The 20,892-nt window shown below is 28.7% G+C and overlaps 1 protein-coding gene across 16 annotated transcripts; it reads right to left on the reverse strand.

Annotated features, from left to right (window-relative positions):
* Positions 1-8,421: 8,421 nt before the first annotated feature.
* LOC114281052 (uncharacterized) lies at positions 8,422-18,945 on the reverse strand. Of its 16 annotated transcripts, none has more exons than XM_082905743.1 (5): positions 18,687-18,940; positions 14,966-15,107; positions 12,773-12,885; positions 11,287-11,405; positions 8,422-8,691 (listed from the first exon to the last, which is right to left on the reverse strand). In XM_082905743.1, the coding sequence occupies exons 3-5, from the start codon at positions 12,855-12,857 to the stop codon at positions 8,578-8,580; spliced, it is 318 nt and encodes a 105-aa protein (XP_082761869.1). In that variant the 5' UTR covers positions 12,858-12,885; positions 14,966-15,107; positions 18,687-18,940; the 3' UTR covers positions 8,422-8,577. The 16 variants fall into 16 exon arrangements, with proteins under 16 accessions (XP_082761869.1, XP_082761873.1, XP_082761872.1 ...); XM_082905747.1 differs by having other exon boundaries at positions 12,773-12,867; positions 18,687-18,910; XM_082905746.1 differs by having other exon boundaries at positions 12,773-12,872; positions 18,687-18,910.
* Positions 18,946-20,892: the final 1,947 nt, after the last annotated feature.

Genomic DNA, 20,892 nt, shown 5'->3' on the forward strand with positions numbered 1-20,892 from the left:
AGAAGAGCTCTCTCTCTCTCTCTCTCTCTCTCTCTCTGTGTGAACTGGTTTTTGTGTGAGGGAGCCGTTTGGAGATGAAGCTGTATTTAAATAAAAATTGACCAGCTTGAATTAATTTTTTTTTTCTTTCAATTTAAATCATTATTTAAAGCAAATGGAATAAAAATTGATTTTTTTTTTTATTTTTAATTAATTTTGTTTCCTTTTTATTTCCTTTACATTAAATGATTCTTGGATTGTTTCAATTGTGTGTATCTAATTTTTTTTTATTTGGTAATTAATAATAAATAAATAAATAAAACAAAAAAAAAATTGTGTGATAACATTTGAATATTGTAATAAATAACATTTATTGATTCTTTTTTGAATACTAATTTTGAATTTTAAAAAATCTTTATCATGGCATGGACCATGGAATTACAAAAAAAAAAATAGGGATAAACTATCAATAGGTCCTAATAGTTGGACTTAATTCCCATTAAGTCCTATTGAAAATAAGTCTTGGTAAAATTGTCACTAAAAATATTTTTTTTGTAACAATTTTTTATATATGTCGCTAAAAATTAACAATTAGTGACTTTTTTTTGTCATTATTTTTATAAATTATCGCTAAAACTTATAGTTAGTGATATTTTTTTATGAATTTTTTTTTCATAAAGCCTATTAAATAATAAATTCACTTATTAAGACCTACACATAAGTACCTCTTACAATAGTGCCAGGAATACCAGATACTTTTATCAAAAAAATAAATTGACAATAAGTCGGTGTAGCCGTAGGGTTTATCTATAGTTCGATGGCATAAGCGTTAAAACAATTACATAGTACAAATAGCAAAAAAAAAACCTACATTATGCATTGAGAAAACATTGTTGCCTTGCATCAAGATGTTTAAAAATTTTATTAATGTTTGCGCTTTTTTTTAAGAATTTTTTTTTTAAAAATCTCTAATATTAAAATTTTATAAAATAAATGACATACAATATTTTCATAATTGTTAAAATCCTTCAACATTTTGGCAAAAAAAATTCAACTCAGAAAAATTTTATCTGATTCAAAGAAATTTGGTCCCGACTCAAAAAAAATTCAATTTTCATAGAGAAATTTCTTTGAGTCCGGGCTGAAATTTTTCTGAGTCGGGTAAAATTTCTCTAAATCAAATTTTCTCTGTGAAAATGTTGAGAGACCTTAGCTAATATAAAAAAATCTTGGATCTCTTCTACTACACAAAATTGGAGAGAGATATTTCAGTAATTTTTCCTTTTTCTACATTAATTTTGAATTAAAAAAAGAAAATCTTAACAATTGTGGTGGTCACTTATTGAAATTATTGTCAAAAACATATTTGGAAGATAATTATTTTTCTTTGACCAAAAATTACAGAAGATGACCCAAAAAAAATACAAGATTTAATCAATAGTTGAAATTATTAAATGAAACAAACTACAAAGAATATCACTAAACTACACGGCACATATATGTGAAAGATAATCATTTTACATTAGTAAGTTATGGTTGAAAATAATAAATCATAAATTCAAATTAAAGTTTAGATTAAATGACTAAATAGAAATATTGGTTTTAAATTTTAAAATGTAAATTTTGTGAGGATTATGAGGAATGAGTTATTTTAAATTATTATTATTTATATATGATATTACATTAAATTACAATCATAATAATGGATATCAATACAATGTTTTCAAGCTTCTTTTTTTTTTTTTTTTGGAAACAACTGATAAAGTATTAGTTAACTTTCTGAAAAAAATAAAGAGATTGACAATACATGATTAGTGTTTATCTGTAATGTTTTTAATTTGAAAAAAAAAATGGAAATTTTGAACCATAAAGCATAATAAAACACATGGTAAATCTTACTTATGGTTGACAATTTATATGATTATATAAATTAGCCAAAAAAATATTGGCTAATTATTTGACAATTGACATGCCATAGGGAATTATTTTTCTTTGAAAGAATTATAATTAAAAAAAATAAAAATGAAAGCTAAAACTAATCCAATATGAAAACTCTATTCATACATAAAATTCATATAAAAAATTACAAAATGATTTCCCAATGCCAAACTTGTAAATAAATTCATCTTTATGGGTGTTTTATTTTAAAGTAGAAGGTAAATATTAAACTACATCATTGTGTACTTAATTTCAGTTTTAATACAAAAAAATTTATATACTTAATTAAATCAACAATCAGTATATACTTAATACCATTATTTTGATTCGAATAGCATTATTAGTTAATAGCAAAGTAGAGAGTATTGATCCATACCCTTATGTATGCTTATGATATGTAAAATACTTTGATCATTTTCTCTAATATAGTTTTATTCTTACTTATTTTGCATTAAAAAATCTACTTTTGTTTCATAGTTTTGTCATTCATAGAAACTAAAGTGTAATTCCATTCCCAAATATAAGAAAATTTACTAAAATAAGAAATTAATTTCATTCCCAAAAATAAGAAATTAAATATTGTAATGAATGAATTTACTAAATCCAATTTTGAATATTGGTTTTGCATTTCAAAAAGTAATTATTATTTTCCATATTAAAAATTGATGTCTCTAAATAATACTTTTAATTAAAAATATGGATTAATTACCTAGAGGTCTCATCTAACTCCTATAAGAAATTTGCCTGGTTTGTGATGTAAGGAGATGAGGTAAATGTTTCCAAATTCGTTATTGGTAGCTCGTGAAATTGGTTGAACGAGTTTATTGATTTTCAAATTCTTGTTCTAGTTGTGTAACTTTGATTTTCAAGATTTGAATAAATATTGGATGATTTTGCTTTTTCCTGTGAAGCAAAGTGGTCTTGTTTTTTCTCTCTAGACTAAACAATTTCGATATAGAACATTGAAAAATATAGCTATGCGAAATTGAGAAAATTTCAATTTTAACTGTTCTCTCAATTAAAATTGAGAATTTCTCAGTTTCGCACAAATTGAAGACTTTCTCAATTCTATTCAATATTTTGGTTTTGTACAAGTGTGTTAAAGAAAAACAGAGAAAGGGGATGGAGATATAAAGAAAAGGAAGGGGGGGAAATGCCAAGAAATTTGTAATTTTTATTTTTAAAAAATTGAGAAATTTCTCAAATGTATTTATACAATATTGATTTGGGTGTGACTTGCAGCAACTAATTTGAATAAAATGAATTTTGCAACAAGATATGAACAAATAAGCAATGCAATAATCAGATTGTAAAGAACAATTACAATGTAATGGACAACAAGAACAAGATATTAAAGAAAATTACAGTAGATTAAGGTTTCGATTGGATGTAACTTTCTCATTTTCGACGTATTTGAAACTCCGAAATCAGTTGGAGTAGACTACGATTTGGATTGCGAATGTTAGGATTTCGATTATGAATGCTTTTGGAAACAAATCTTCAAAATCGCGATATGGAGTTGAAGAAATCTTCAACCGATCTGCGTTTCGAGAGTTGAGAGTGTAAGAAGTTGAACTGCTTTTGCTTAGGATTTTTTGTCAAAAGATATATATATATATATAGGAAAATTACATTTTACCCCCCTTAAACTAAAAATTGATATAATGTAACTCCGTCATCTCCTGAAAGTTTTAAATCTAATCCTTTGTTCTGTTAACAAAATAGACAAAAAAATGTGCATGCAATGTGCATGTGTTATATTAGTGAAAAAAGATGATAATTGAGGTGGGTAAAGTGTAATTTGCCCTATATATATTGTGGTGGTATTATTTTAGTCAATTAATTTTGGGATGGGACTTATTGGGCTTTTTTCAAATAAGTAAGACTTAATGGAATATTAGTAGAGCAAATAGGACCTTTGACAAAATTCTCTTAAAAAAATTTCTAATGCAATAATGTAATGGAGAATGAGTAATTTATGAATTGACGGGATTTGATTACATGATTCAATCTATTGAACTCATCGTACACTTTGTAATGATCTCATTATAATATGTAATGATTCAATCTTCAAAATCGCAATATGGAATTAAAGAAATCTTCAACTGATTTTAGTTTTGAGAGTTAAAAGTGTAAGAAGTTGAACTATGTTTGCTTATAGGATTTTCCGTCATAAGATATATATATATATATGGCAAATTATACTTTACCCCCTCAACTATCAGTAATTTTTACTTTACCCCCTCAAACTAAAAATTGATACAATATGCACATTATATGCACATTTTTTTGTCTATTTTATTAATAAAATGGAGACATAAGAGTTAGATTGAAACTTTCAGAAAATGAAGAAGGTACATTGTATCAATTTTTAGTTTGAGAGAGTAAAGTGAAAAACGATAATAATTGAGGTGGGCAAGGTGTAATTTGCCCAATATATTGTGGGGGTATTTTAGTCAACTAATTTTGGGATGGGACTTATTGGACTTTTTACAAATAGGAAAGATCTGGTGGAATATTAGTTGAGTAAATACGACCTAACTTGTTATGCAATAATGTGATGCAGAATGAGGAATTTACGAATTAACATGATTTGATTACATGATTTGATCTGCTGAACTTATCGTACACTTTGTAATAATCTCATTGAAATATGTAATGACTCAACCTTCAAAATTGCAATATGGAATTGAAGAAATCTTCAACCGATATGAGGTTTGAGAGTTGAGAGTGTAAGAAGTTGAACTACGCTTGCTTAGGATTTTTTGTCATAAGATATATAGATATATACACAAAGCAAATTACACTTTATCTCCCTCAACTATCATTGTTTTTCACTTTACCCCTTCAAATTAAAAATTGATACAATGTACCTCCTTCATCTTCTAAAAGTTTTCAATCTAACTCTTATGTCTCCATAATGTCAACAAAATAGACCCAAAAAAATGTGCATATAATGTGCATGTGTCATATTATGACAGATATTTAAAGGATGTTGTCATCATAAATATGACATGTACATTACATGCCTTTTTTCCGTCTGTTTTGTTAATAGAATGAAGACAAAAATTAGATCGAAAACTTTCAGAAGATAAGAGAATACATTGTATCAATTTTTAGTTTGAGAGGATAAAGTGAGAAACGATGATAGTTGAGGTGGGTAAAGTGTAATTTGCACTATATATATATATATATATTGTGGGGGTATTTTAGTCAGTTAATTTTGGGATGGGATTTATTGAGCTTTTTTCAAATATATAGGACCTGATGGAATATTAGTTGAGTAAATAGGATCTTTGACAAAATTCCCTTTAAAAAAAATTCGAATGCAATAATATAATAGAGAATGAAGCATTTACGAATTGACATAATTTGCTCACATGATTCAATCTGTTGAACTCATCGTTTGCTTTGTAATGATCTCATTGAACTCGTGTGGTTATAACTAGGAAAACAAGTGAGTATTGGAATGCCCTTAAGTTATATTTTGAATTAAAGTTATTTGGGTAAATTGCACTTATTCTTTTTAAGGTTTTTGACAAATACAGAGACATCCCATATGATTTCAATAATTATAGAAATCTCCTTATTTTTGTTGACAATAACAAAATTCCTCCAATCTGTTAATTTTTCTATTCAAAATGACCATATTGCCCATTTGAACTAATAAGTTATTTAAATAAAAAATTTCACTCATCTTCATGAGGTTTTTGCATATATATTAGTATTAAAGATCCATGCATATTTTAACTTAATACCCTAATGGTTTAATATAAGACCCTAATAATTAAGACAATATTTATAAGACTTATTTCACACTATATAAATAATGAAATATTTATCAATTTTAATTAGTACATTTATTATTTAAATTTATTTTTTTAAGTTGAAACAAATAGATTAATTTTTTTTTTAGTAATTTGTCCTACTTATTTATTTATATGTAAGAAAATTATTTATCCCTAAATTGTTAAGATATTATTAACAAAGTTTAATTTTTATCTTTGAGTTATTAAATTTCTAGTCGATGCATATTTAAAAAAAAAAATGTAGGTTATTTTTACATTATTAAAAAAATTAAAATATAAATATAGAAATAAAAATATATATATATAATTGCCTCACAGTAAATTAAAATTAGTTAATAGGGAATGAAAGATCAAGAAATCATTTGAGAATAATAAACAATTCAAACAATTTCTTATTTCTTATACCTAAAAATAAAATTAATCATTACTTGAATAGAGAAATTATTTTAGAATACTAAAATACTCAATTAATTTGTTGTATGATACTTAAAATATATTTCTCCATCTTTATTTTTCCCATTTAAAATATTTTTATTAAATTAAATCTTAAAATTAATTTCTCACCTTCATTAATGGCTAAATTTTTACTTTATTTTTTAATTTCTCACCTTTATTTTGTTCCATTATTATTTATAGCGAAGTGTTATTATTTAAATCATCTAATTTTACTTCTTCCGTATATTTAATACTCACATAATTTTATTGGCAAAACTGAGAAATCACGACTCTAATACTAATTTAAACACACAACAAAATAAAACATTTTTCTAAAGAAAAAACATATAAATTTAATTTAATTTACCTATTATATATATATGAAATTATTATTTATTTTTCATAATTTTTTTAAAATATAAATGTATTTCTTGACTCTATTTTTTTCCACAACAAGTTTTTGAACTTTTATAGACAAAAAAATAAAATAAAAATTCAACCATTAATGAATGTAAGAAATAAATTTTAAGATTTAATTTAATAAAAATGGTTTAAATGAGATAAATAAAGATGGAGAAATATATTTTAAGTATCATACATAACAAATTAATTTAGTATTTTATTATTCTCAAATAATTTCTTTATTCAAGTAAAGATTAATTTTAATTTTAGGTGTAAGAAATGATAAATTGTTTGGATTGTTTATTATTCTCAAATGATTTCTTGATCTTTTATTCCCTATTAACTAATTTTAATTTATTGTGAGGTGATTAAATTTTTTCTTCTTCTATTTTTATTTTTTAATTTTTGTAATCATGTAAGAAATATTAACCTTTGTTTTTTTAAATATCATCGACTAGAAGTTTAATAAACCAAAGATAAAAATTAAAATTTGAGAATAATATATGATTGAGAAAAGATAAAAAAGTAATTTTTTTACATATGAATAAATAAGTAATGCAAATTGTCAAGAAAAAAATCAATCTATTTATTTTAACTTTAAAAAAAATTAAATAATAAATGAATTACTTAAAATAATAAATTTTAAGTTATTTATGTGGTGTGGAATAAGTCTTATATTAAATTATTAGGATGTTATCTAACATTAATTTTAGATAGATTATTTATTTTTAAGTATTTTGTCAATAAAATAAAGTTTTTTTTTTTTTTGCATTAAATGATTTAATAATGTCTTAAAAATTTCAAGATTTTATTTAATATTGTATGAAATTTAAGAATTTTATTAAATGATGGTAAAATATGTATGAATTTTTGATAATATATATGCAAAACTTCAATGGAGGTGAATGAAATTTCTTATTCAAATAGGTAAAGCAATTAATGGACAATTTTGTCATTTTTGGTATGACATCAACATAACATTAATAAATTCTGTTAAATAGCCTAGTAATGGAGAAATTTTGATAATAATTTCAAAAGTAAAAGAGATTAGTTTAATTATTGAAATTATAGAGGAGGTCTCCGTAATTATTAAAAACTTCAAGAAAGTAAATGTAATTTACGCAAATTATTTTGTTATGAATTTCTACAAAATAAAATAAAAAATACATGACATGACATTTTTGAAAATTCAAGAGTAAATTTTATAAAGTTAATGATTAAACGTTCAACTTGCTAAAAATTTAATAAAACATTCCAAATTTGTCACAATAGATGGCACATTACTAGATTAAATTTTTTATATTAAAAATTGCTATGAACCTCAAATAATCTACCAGATTTTCTATCAAATCTCTCACATGAATATGAAATCCACACAAATCCACATGTGTGAATCCCACATGTAAAAAATTTAATAGAGAATTTATCACGTGTATAAATAACAATGATTTAAACCACTAAAAATACATCACTAATAGCACTAATGCATTAAAAATGGCAAAAAAAAAAAAAAAAAACAAACAAAAACATGGCATAGAAAGTGGGCAGAGCCCACTGACAAATCATTAGTGCTCCCTCTAGTGTTCCCTTTTTAGTGCTCCCAAGCATTTTTCTTTATATTAATAGGTGCAAATTTTAATAATAACATGAGAAATGAGAGTATCAGAATTGTTCTCATAGGGCTCTTGTTTCAATTCAGGTGGGGCATTTGTTAAACAAAAATGCTATATAGACTATCAAAACAAAATCTATAACTTGTTCTTATTCATAATTAAATTTTAATATTCAACACAAATAATATAATGAAGGACAATTCAAGTATGTCAAACAACGTAAAATTTGTAAGTCATGCTTACTCTTGCTCAAGAAAAACTTCTCATGTAACCATTTAAACCTGTTGATAACATTACAGATCAAAACCTCTCTAAACCTGGTTTCTCTTGTGTTCTTATTCTTGTCATTGCTAGACATTTGAAAAGAGTAACAAAGATGAAAATAGAAGATAGAGAAGAAGTCATTCCACTTCGTCTAAATTTCCAAAAAGTTCTTTCCAATGGGATGCCGCTTCTTCTGGTGTCCGAAAAGACCAGATGTGTGGCTTTGCTTTCTCTCGAGTTTCCAGGATTTCCTGCATTAAGAGGCAATCAGCTTGTTATTTGCAGCAGAACACAGAAAACTGCACATGACATCATGGTTTCAAAGAGTCCGGATCCTCGGCCGCACAAGCCTGCCGCCATCCCTGCGGCACCTCCAAAACGACGTCGTTTTGGGGGAAATTTCAATTTAAAAAAAAAAAAAAAATGCAGAACAGAAACCAGAGGAGGAGAAGAAGAAAGGAAGAAGGGAGAAGAAGGGCGAAGAAGAGAGGAGAAGGAGCAGCCGTGGCAGCCCCAGATCCGGCCGGACTAGGCGAACAGAGTGAACAAGGACAAAAGCACGGACGAGCACACGACGGCGGCAGAGATCGGCAACACAAATGCCGATCCATGCCGGGCGCTGCTGCGGGAGCCTCTTGTGCAGATGCAGTAGCGGAGAAGAGTGCGACAACGAAGAAGACAGCCAAAGCCTTGAATGAACTCATGTTCGCCATTGCAGATCAGTTATATATATATATATAGAGAGAGAGAGAGAGAGAGCGATGGTTTGTAGAGAGAGAAAAGCCCGGATATGGGGCCGCCACGGCTGCTCCTTCTCCCATCTTCTTCTCCCTTCTTCCTTCCTTCCTTCTCCTCCTCTGTCCTCTAGTTTCTGTTCTGCATTTTTTTTTTTTTTTAAATTGAAATTTCCCCCAAAACGACATCGTTTTGGGGGTGCCGCAAGGATGGCGGCAGGCTTGTGCGGCCGAGGATCCGGGCTTGGTTTCAAATAGCAGTATCAGAATATGTAACAGTATTGGGGGTATCGACTGATATGTCTTGAGAATTGGGTGTTGTGGTCGTGAATTTTTTAAAATCACTAACCTCAAAAATATTTGTGTTGAATCGGCTATGAGCTGATAGTATTGACTACAAATTGACTGTGAGCCAATACATATTGGGAACCGCCAATACGCAAGTGATTTTCAATTCCAACCAATATACTATGGTGTATACTCAATCTTTCCCCTTCCAAACATACATAAATGTGTACTAATTGAGCGTTATTTTTTATCAGAAGGACAAAAACTTGATACTCATCACCCAACATAGTTGGGGGACGATATTCAAAACCATGCATGACATAGCTTGAATTTTAAAGGCATAATTGTCTCCCTCCATCACAACCTAAAATGTGGGCGTGATCTCAAGCTATGATGAAGAAATACAAGTATATAATAATAGAAAAAATATTACAAGTAATGGTAATTCCATCTTCTAAACAGACAAGAACAAGTGCTCAACCACTTCAGTCCAGACGTCAGGCAGAAGTAAGAAGATTCTCCAAACTTCTGCCTTTTAAAAGTTGTCTATCTCCAAATTTCCCTTCCTAATGAATAAGTTGACATCACTTGAGAAAAAATTGCCTGCATCAACTTCTTTATCTCCGCTACAAAGAAGCCAAGAATCCAAACATCAGTACCAATTACTGAGTAGGGCAGTACCTATGAAGCATAGCACAGATACTTCATATTAGTCATCGTAGCCGTGTCCACAACGTGTTGGACACTGACATGCCTCGGACACGCGGGACACGTGTCGTGTTGGCCATGCCACTGCCTACTAGATTCTCATTTACAAGTCACTATTTCTATGCACATCTAGGAGGGTAGTAGTAATCACAATTTCACTTGTGCAAGTATGAACATACACATCCAAGGGGCAGAAACACTGAAAAAATGAGCTGAGAGCTTGAATACTAAAAATCAAGAAGTGAATTGTTACAACACTCATTATGGGGAAAAATATTTTGTCAACAACAATAACGGCTCCACTCACATGATATCAACATATATAATATTGTTTAAAAAAAAAAAAAAGCACATAGTTACCTTGATTCTTAACCCGGAAATAGCAAAATTGTGGTTTGACATTCACTCTTGTAGGTTGTTCAAATTGGAATCACCTTAAGCAAATAACCATTTGCAAAGGTTTTTATTTCTCTCCTTTTCTTTTTCTTACAACTGTCTAGAAAACCAAAATTGGATCAACCACAATAAAGTCATTTTTTGCACTTGATAAAGAGGATCTTACATCCTACAGTGCAAAAAATTTTATTTAATTTGGTGTTACACCAGAACAGGGCAAAAATGTCCAAGCAGACTTTAGTTAATAATAAATTAATAATCATGGTCACCCTATCCTGTTTTAGGAAGTGATCATAATCAGGGTTTGTAATCTATTACTCTAGTATCACATACAAGAATTTCGTTGTTATGGGGGAAGGGTGACACTAACATGGCATATGAGAGGGAGTTGTGCAGTTGGGGGTTTGAATCTTATCTCTATCAAAAAATTTAACAAATATCTTTTTAAAAATATGAACAAAGCAGACATATATTTAAAAAAATGTTCTTTTAAAGAAAAAAGTAAATAAAAGATCATAGCAACTTTAAATTTAGACTGGCAGAACATGTATTGTTCATCAAGAAGGTATCTGACAGACTGTGGGCCATCAATTATCCCAAAGTATAAGTAAAAACCAAAAAACAGCTTCAGGCCTTAATGTATGCGAACACTGATTTTAGAACCCATGTACTGAGGTTGTTACTAGCATTCCTACTAGTAATTTAGGTTTAAGGACATACCTCCACTACAGAAGTTCGTTTAGTTTTCAGAGTTAAGCAATCAACAAGAGCATTCCATTTTCCGGAACAGTTATCAAGGACACCAAGCCTATAATACTGCTGCATCTGATGGACAGGAGCTGAGAAATCATGAATGCCATTAGTTTGACAATCCAAAAAACAAAAAAACAAAAAAACCACTAAAGAGATTGAAGAAGGACAAAGTGAATGCCTAGTGAAATTGCAGTAGAGTAGACAATGCATGATCTGCATAAAACTGTCATCAAACTTAAATGGACCCTTAGTGCCTGACTAGTCTTCAAAGAATATCTTGGGTTTATGGGGAAAAAGTTAATTAAGCATCTCTCGGCTATCTTTTTATCTTTATTTCCCTTATCTTTCTGGGAGTTTGTAGGGGACAATCCTCAATGGATGCTGTTGAAATAATTCGGTATACTAATTTTCTCAAGATTTCACGTGAGTACTATATCGATAACTACATGATCAAAAAATATTACTTTTATTGAACTTGTCATTCTTAGGTCTACATAGTTCTATAACAATCTAGAACTTCCACAATCCCTTCTATTGTTCTATGTAGAATAATGGATCTAGGAAGCATCTGTAACAATTCTCTTTCACCTAATTATTCAAGGCAAGAGGTGCACCGAGGGCCAAGGTCTCCAGGGGCTGTTGTTGCTCTATCCAACTTGTTTAGACCTTCATGGCTACTTGGCAATGATGAGTCCTGTTTTATTTTGCATTTTTTTTGTATTTACAATTTCCAATAATGTTGTATAAACTATTGCTCTAATCAATCAATTAATACCATTGTTGTTAAACATCTGAATTGAATATTTGAAGCTAAAATGGTTGTAAGAGTAAATTAGAAGCCAAAAAGCAGGGGAGAACTCGTCATTAGGAGCATTTGTAACTCTAATTATGATGAGTACATAAAAGCAGTATTTGTGCACTGCAACCATTGACGAATAAAAATTTGGTCGAGTATATATCAAATCCAGGCCAAAAAAATCAAGTTTTAGAGAACCAAGCGTTTCAAGAGCAAAAACTAATAATTGTTTCACTCAAATTGTTCCAAATGTATGTCCCATAGTTGGTTCTGTATATTAGGGCATAATTTTGTTCAAGAGAAGCAGGTTATAGTGCCAGTGAATTCAAGTTTCTAATGTTTCTTTCATGCAAATGAATTCAATTCATGTTAATAGCTACAGTAAAATTGAAGGAAAAATAAGCTTCAAATCATGAACAAACAAATGTATGCCGAAACCCTAATCATCATTTTGCATATCGAGTAGAATGATTTACAATACAGCGAAATTGAAAAATTAATATAAAAAAACACATCTTTAAGATTAAAATGAAGATAAGCTTTTTGAAATGATTTTCGTTTTGGAGATCAATCAGATAGAAAAATATTGATTACCAGGTACATGCAGAATACAATATAAGGAAATCAAATTGAAAGAGAGGTGTAAGGAAGGCGTACAATAGCAAAACCAGAGAGCATCAAAGCAGGTGGTGCAGGATAAGCGCCGAGGAACTGATGCTTCTTCTTCCTTCTCTGAAATCATCTCTCCTTCTCTGAACTTATACCTTAAACTAAAATGATTATAATGCGCATCCACCACACTCATAATATTATATGAAAATATTTTATGTACACATATAGAAACAGATTGGCTCCCAAGTTTCTAATAAACAGAGCATTGGGATTATTTGTTTAGAAGCCAATAACCAATTTTGACAATAAAATCATTTCGGCAGTCTGAGTTGCAAAATCAGAGCAATTGTGATAAGTAATTTTTTTTTTTTTTTGGCACATCTTAACTAAAATTTGAATTGAGCTGCAAAGTCAGGGAAATTGGGATGGTAAATTCTTGGTTTTCCACACTTCACTAACAACATCACTTTAAAATTCAAACCAATTACAAATCCAGCGTGCAGCATCAGCACGGTAACAATTCCGTTTCTGACAAAAAAGCTTCAGCCAAGAGGTCCAAACCCACGAAGCTGCAAATAATGATCTGACATTTAAACTATTATTTAACTATCCTATTTGATAAAACAAACATGAAACCACCCCATCCTTTCCATTACACTCTTTCTATAAAGCCTCGAGAAAAAGAAAAAAAAATTAAAAAATTGATCTCGAGCAAGATGATATGTTCAATGGAGTTTTTCAGGTTTTCATTTTGTTCAATGGAGTTTCTCTTCACTGTTGAAGTCTTCACTGTGAATCGAAATATGGAAGACGTTGCTTTTCAAGTTTGAATAGGTGTGTGGAAAAAACGTTAGTGTGTGGAAAGAGGATTGAGGTGGTGTGTGTATAATATATGAGTTAAGGGTATAATTGGTATAATTAGTGTGTGGAACGAGAACAAAAAATAATAATCAAACTACTCATTGTGTGCATTGAGAAACGATGTGCACTGAGGTAATTATATGTGTGGAAATAGAATTTCCCGTACATATTCAACTACATCATTGTGTACTTAATTGTAGTTTTAATACAAGAAAATTATATGCTTAATTAAATCAGCAATCAGTATGTACTTAATACCATTATTTTGATTCGAATAACATTATTAGTTAATAGCAAAGTAGAGAGTATTGATCCATACCCTTATGTATGCTTATGATATGTAAAATACTTTGATCATTTTCTCTAATATAGCTTTATTCTTACTTATTTTGCATTAAAAAGTCTACCTTTGTTTTATAGTTTTGTCATTTATAGAAACTAAAGTTTAATTCCATTCCCAAAAATAAGAAATTAAATAACAAAATTTACTAAAATAAGAAATTAATTTCATTCCCAAAAATAAGAAATTAAATATAGTAATGAATGAATTTACTAAATCCAATTTTGAATATTGGTTTTGCATTTCAAAAAGTAATTATTATTTTCCATATTAAAAATTGATGTCTCTAAATTATACTTTTAATTAAAAATATGGGTTAATTACCTAGAGGTCTCATCTGTGAAACACATGCTAGGATAAGTCCTACAACAAATTTGCCCGGTTTGTGATCTAAGGAGATGAGGTAAATGTTTCCAAATTCGTTATTGGTAGCTCGTGAAATTGGTTGAACGAGTTTATCGATTTTCAAATTCTTATTCTAGTTGTGTAATTTTGATTTTCAAGATTTGAATAAGTATTGAATGATTTTGCTTTCTTCTGTGGAGCAAGTGGTCTTGTTTTTCTCTCTAGACTAAACAGTTTCGTTTTTCTATATAGAGCATTGAAAAATATAGCTATGCGAAATTAAGAAATTTTCAATTTTAACTGTTCTCTCAATTAAAATTGAGAATTTCTCAGTTTCGCACAAATTGAAGACTTTCTCAATTCTATTCAATATTTTTAGTTTTGTACAAGTGTGTTAAAGAAAAACAGAGAAAGGGAATGGAGATATAAAGAAAAGGAAGGGGGAAAATGCCAAGAAATTTGTAATTTTTATTTTAACAAAATTGAGAAATTTCTCAAATTTATTTATACAAAATTGATTTGGGTGTGACTTGCAGCAACTAATTTGAATAAAATGAATTTTGCAACGAAATATGAACAAATAAGCAATGCAATAATCAGATTGTAAAGAACAATTACAATGTAATCGACAACAAGAACAAGATATTAAAGAAAATTACAGTAGATTAGGGTTTCGATTGGATGTAACTTACTCGTTTTCGACGTATTTGAAACTCCGAAATCAGTTGGAGTAGACTACGATTTGGATTGCGAATGTTAGGATTTCGATTATGAATGCTTTTGGAAACAAACCTTCAAAATCGCGATATGGAGTCGAAGAAATCTTCAACCGATCTGAGTTTCGAGAGTTGAGAGTGTAAGAACTGCGTTTGCTTAGGATTTTCGTCACAAGATATATATATATATATATACTAGTGGATGGCACGTGTGTGCAATTTAAATAAGTCGGAATAAAAAAAAATAATAATGAAATTAATATTATAATGTGTACTTAGTTTAAGTGGTATGAGTTCTCGTACTTAAATCCATGGTCATGGGTAAAAAAATACTGCCACATGATACGAGGAGAGTAAAGCTTCAGGACACCATAAGAGGTGTTTACTTTATAATAGTATAGATAGATAGATAGATATAGGAAAATTATAGTTTACACCCCTCTCAACCATCACCATCACCGTTATCACCATCAGCGTTATCTAAAGGCAGTGGCTTTGGTCCAGTCCAAGATCGGACTGGACCATCCTCTTGGGTTCGTGGAGGTTCACTACGGTCTCGTTTTAATAATTTAAATTGTTTAATGTGTAAAATTTATTGAGTACTATATGTCTGTAAAAAATTATGTTGATCGGATATTGATAGCTATGTGAACAAAATAATTTTTTATCAACCGTTAATTGTTTCACCGTCTATTTTTTTTATATAAAACTGATTTGATCACATAGCTATTGATATCCGATCAACGTGAATTTTTTTATAAAGATGTAGTACTCGACGAGTTCTACATATTCAACGGTTCGGATTATCAAAACGGGTTCAAAAAATAGACTCCGTGGACCGAACCCCTTAAACTAAAATTTGATACCACCTCGTTTGGTAACAAGCTAATTTAGTAATTTTTTAACTATTTGGCTAAAATATGAGCTAAAAAAAACTAGTATGTTTGAGGTGACTTTTTAGCTTTTTACGAAAAGACGTGCAAAAAGTATAGAAAAAATAGAATCTTTGACTTTTTGGTATGGGTTATTGGCTTTTTGGAAGGACTGGTTTGGTATCCCCTAAATAATTCATCTTTTTATCTTTTTATTTTTTTTCATTACATCACCTCTCTACTTTTCTGCACATCTTTTCGTAAAAAGACAAAAAGTGCACTTATTTAGATCATCCCAAACAACCCTTAAGTCTTACTTATTTGAAAAAAGCTCAAATAGTCCCATCCCAAAATTAATTGACTAAAATAATACCACCACTATATATATATATATATATATAGGGCAAATTACACTTTACCCTCCTTAACTATCATTTTTTTTTCACTAATATAACACGTACATGAACATATTTTTGGTCTATTTTATTAACAGAATAAACGGATTAGATTAAAAACTTTCAGGAGATGATGGGTTAACCCTCCCTTTTAGTTAAAAAGTCAAAAAGTTACTAAGGTCTCGTTTGGCAACCCAACTTTTTAGCTAGAAAGTCAAAAAGTTACTAAATTAGCCAAAAAACCAACAACTCATATCAAAAAGTCAAAGATTTTCTTTTCTCTCTACTTTTTGCACATCTTTTCGTAAAAAGTCAAAAAGTCATCCCAAATATACTAGTTTTTTTTAGCTCATATTTTAATCAAATAGCAAAAAAGTTACTAAATTAGCCTGTTCCCAAACGTGGTCATAATCTATGATTATATACATGCACAATTCTCAAACTCTTAGATCTGGATATGTTCCCTCCATTGGAAGAATTGCTCTCAATCCTTAGCTTTGAATCAAAATCCTTCTCCATATTAGCTACCGCTCCAGACCCAACATTTCTCTCTCTAAAATTCCCTATTTAATATATAAAAATAGATACATATATACGTATAGTTTTTTCTGTTTATAAATATCAATCTCTCTCTCTCTCTCCCTCCTCTAATAATAGCACACACTCTATAAATCTTGGAAGAAGAGTAGGGTCATCGTCGTCGTTACGGCCTCCAATGAAAAGGGAAATTAGGACCGATGAACAGGATAGAGCAGAAGAAGAGCAAAGCAATGGTACATTCAAGTTTTACACACGTCAACACTATTTAGAGCCTCATGGCTGTCTTTAGCATTTTATAAGATTTTTTTCTTCTTTTTTTTGGACTTATTTTGCGTCGTTACTGAATTTAAAGAAAAATGTAAATAAGCTTTAGGATTTTGAATTTTATTGGATTAAATGGATTGAAAAAATAATTTTTTTTTAAAAAAAAAGTTTGAAAAGAAGTCTAGAAAGGCCCAAAAAAAAAAAAAATTCAAAGCAATTGAATTTCTTAATAGTTTATTTTTTGGAATTTTTAAATTTGTGTCTGCAAGACCGACTAAAAATTAATTTTTTTGATATAATTTTAATAAAAGTTAAAAAAAATTATGAATTTTACCATGGTTCCAAGCACCCTACAATTCAAAATGAGGAAATATTTCTTTGTGTAATACATTTATATGTAATTTTATATAAAATTACGTAAATTTTTATAAATTTATATAAGTAAGAATGTATAAATTCATAAAAATTTATGTAAGTATATGAATTTATATTAAAATTACATATTTTTATAAAAATATTTGCTATGTAAATTCGTAAAAATTTAATTTTCTTTCAAAAATGATAAACGAAAGAAATTATAATTATCTACATACATCCACTAAATGCAGAGCATTGTTTGATGAAAAGTTGATTCCAATTCCAATCTAATTTTCAGGAACAGTAATCACAATTCATGTTGTTGTTCAAACAGTAGTTGTTATGGCAAATCAAAAATCAATTTCACAATTAACCTTAAATGTGTTCACTCCTAACAATCTCAACATTGTCATCAGTTTTGTGCGTTTTACTATGGAGCCCAATGTAAATGACCCATAAACAATTGAAGCCTCTGGATCTAAACCCTTGATTATATTTATTTAATTTTTACCTCCTCATGAATGCATAATAATCAAAGTATACCCAGAAAAAAATATTCCAAGAAAACTCAAATTCCCACATACCCAATTGAAGTAATAGAAGAAATATGAAGAACTGATAAAAGCAACCATCCAAAGAATTGGGTTTTTTTCTAGCAACTACTACTTTCTGTTGGAACAAACAGATGGTGTAAGGAGCAATAGGACTGAGTCAATCAGCAACAGGACTGAGTTCAACTAATAATCAACAACATGAAATAAAACATTTAAAAGAAATATAAAAAGGAGCAATAGGACTGAGTCCGAACCTCCGTTTGGTAGCTCAAATGAGCCAAGAAAACTATAAACTCAATCAGCAAAAAATGGGTTGTCTTTGTTTTTTCTCTTTAAATTCTTTTCCTTTTTGGGTTTTGTACAGAGGACGAAAACACAGAGCGACCAACTGAAACAGAAGTTGAGTATACAAATTCTAGAAATTCAAAACCTAGCATTTACATACAACTTTAAACCAATTTTATGTATACAAAAGAAATTCATAATTCTCAATTCTAGAACAACATATTGGGTTCTCTAGATTTCATTAGGGTTAATCACTACAACTTCCATCCCTATTTTCAAAACCCAAATAGAAGGGGGAGAAACCCTAGATTCTTCCACCCCTATTGAGGCAGATGGAGCAATATTCTAGAAATAGAAGAGGGGGAAAACCCTAGATTCTTACACCACCTAAAAAAAACAACAAAAAACAACATGGAGGATAGCTTTCTACCTTGGAGTTGTGTAGGAAGAGAGGAGACAGAGATTGAGGCAGATGGAGCTATATTCCGGATATCACCACCGGGGCTATATTCCGTTGGAGCTAATCACCACCGGAGAGAGAAAGCTTGGTGGAAAGAGGAAGATATGTGATGGGAAGAGGAAGAGGAAGAGGAAGAGGAAGAGATGTGAGAGAGCAGAGCTTCAAACGGTTTTGAAATCAAAATGAGAGAGAGAGAGAAGATGTCTGTGTAAATATGTGAAAATCTAAAAGCTAAAAGGAAAACTGATCTCAACCATTTGATATTCACCCAAAAAAAAATCAGAACCATTGAAATGTCCAAGTGAGGAAAACATTTTCAACCATGGGATTGAACCAATCTAACGGCTCACACTTTGACAAATAAACAAAAGTCCCATCAAATATTCAAAAACCTTCTTCCCTTTTATATGGAATACTAGTTCCAAATAAATGAGTTTAAATTAATAAATAATTTATCTTTAAATTATAATAAAGTTCTTAAATGTGGACACATTTACATTATATTCTCTAACAGTGAATTGACAGCACAGAAATGTTTGGGACGATCTTTTTTGGATTCCATAACTCCTAATTTGATTTTGACCGTTGATGTGTGTGAGGTCTATTTATATATGGATAGACCTCACATTATAAGTGATTGAGATAATAGTGAGAGCTGTGAGAGTCATGTATGTGTAGATATCTTTATCACAATTGATTGATTACGTGCAAGACACGCTACGCTAACTAATGCTCATTATTGGCGTTTATTGGTGCCCATTACAAGAAAATTTTGGTTGCGTTTGGTATAATTTTGTAAATATGATTTGAGAGTATGAGTTGTATTTTAAGTTTGTAAGTTGTGGAATTATGGTTTGAATGTAGAAAATTTGTTTGGTTATGGTTTTTGAATAGAGTGTTAAATTGAGTTTTAAATTGAGTATGAAATTGAGTTTTGAAAGTTTGATTTGACATGTGAAGTAAGAAAATTTGTTTGATTATGAGTTTTGGAAAGAGTTTTCAAAACTTAATTCAAATTGTTATAACTCATAACAAAATACACTACTTTCACACTATTGAAAATTCTGATCAACACTCATAACCAAACTCTTTTTAAAATTCAATTAAAAAAAATTATTATTAACAAAAAATAACATTAATCAATTTTTTAATTGAAAATACTACAACGGAAATAATTTTTTTTTAAAATAAATATTCAAAAAATTTAAATCATAAATATTTAAATAATTTAAATAATCTAAAAAATTTAATAAGTAAAAAATTAAAATAAATATTCAAAAATTTAAATAATTTAAAATGTTAATATTTTAAATTTAAAAACAACTCTACACTCAAATCGTAACCAAACACATAAAACAAAACTCAATTAAAATATTATTTTTAAAACTCATAACCAAACACATAACTCAAAACTCTATACTACTTTCACAACTCTACACTCAAATCATAACCAAATACATAACAAAAAAAATTAAAATATTTAAAAATATTTTTATAAAATAGAGTTTGAATTTATTTTTATAAAATATTTTAAAATTAAAAAAATTAAAATCGTAATATTTTGAAATTAAAATATTTAAAAATATTCAAAAAATTAAAAAATTAAAAAAATCATAACATATTTAAATATTAAAATATTTAAAATCTTAACAAAATTAAAATATTTTTAAAATATTTAAAAAATTAAAATATTGATTTGAATTGAGTTTTGAAAAGAGTTTTGAATTATATGTTTAGTTATGAGTTTTAAAAAGTAATGATTATATTTTGAATTGAGTTTTGAGAAATGAGTGTAGAATTATGATTTGAAAGTTCAAAACAAACAACACACTCAAATTAATAGGTGAAACTATAATTTAAATTGCCTACCAAACGGAGCCTTTGATTTACAAAAATCATTAACTTTATAAAATTTACTCTTGAATTTACAAAAACGTCATGTCATGTATTTTTTATTTTATTTTATAGAAATTCATAACAAAATAATTTCGGCAAATTCCACTTTTTTGAAATTTTGATAATTACGGAGACCTCTATGATTTCAATAATTAAACTAATTTTTTTTACTTTTGAAATTATTATCAAGATTTCTCCATTAATAGGCTATTTAACAGAATTTGCTTATGTTATGTTGATGTCATACAAAAAATGACGAAATTCTCCATTAATTACTTTA

Source organism: Camellia sinensis, chromosome 14 (assembly GCF_055761805.1).
Source record: "Camellia sinensis isolate YWXY chromosome 14, ASM5576180v1, whole genome shotgun sequence".
Taxonomy (NCBI): Eukaryota; Viridiplantae; Streptophyta; class Magnoliopsida; order Ericales; family Theaceae; genus Camellia; species Camellia sinensis.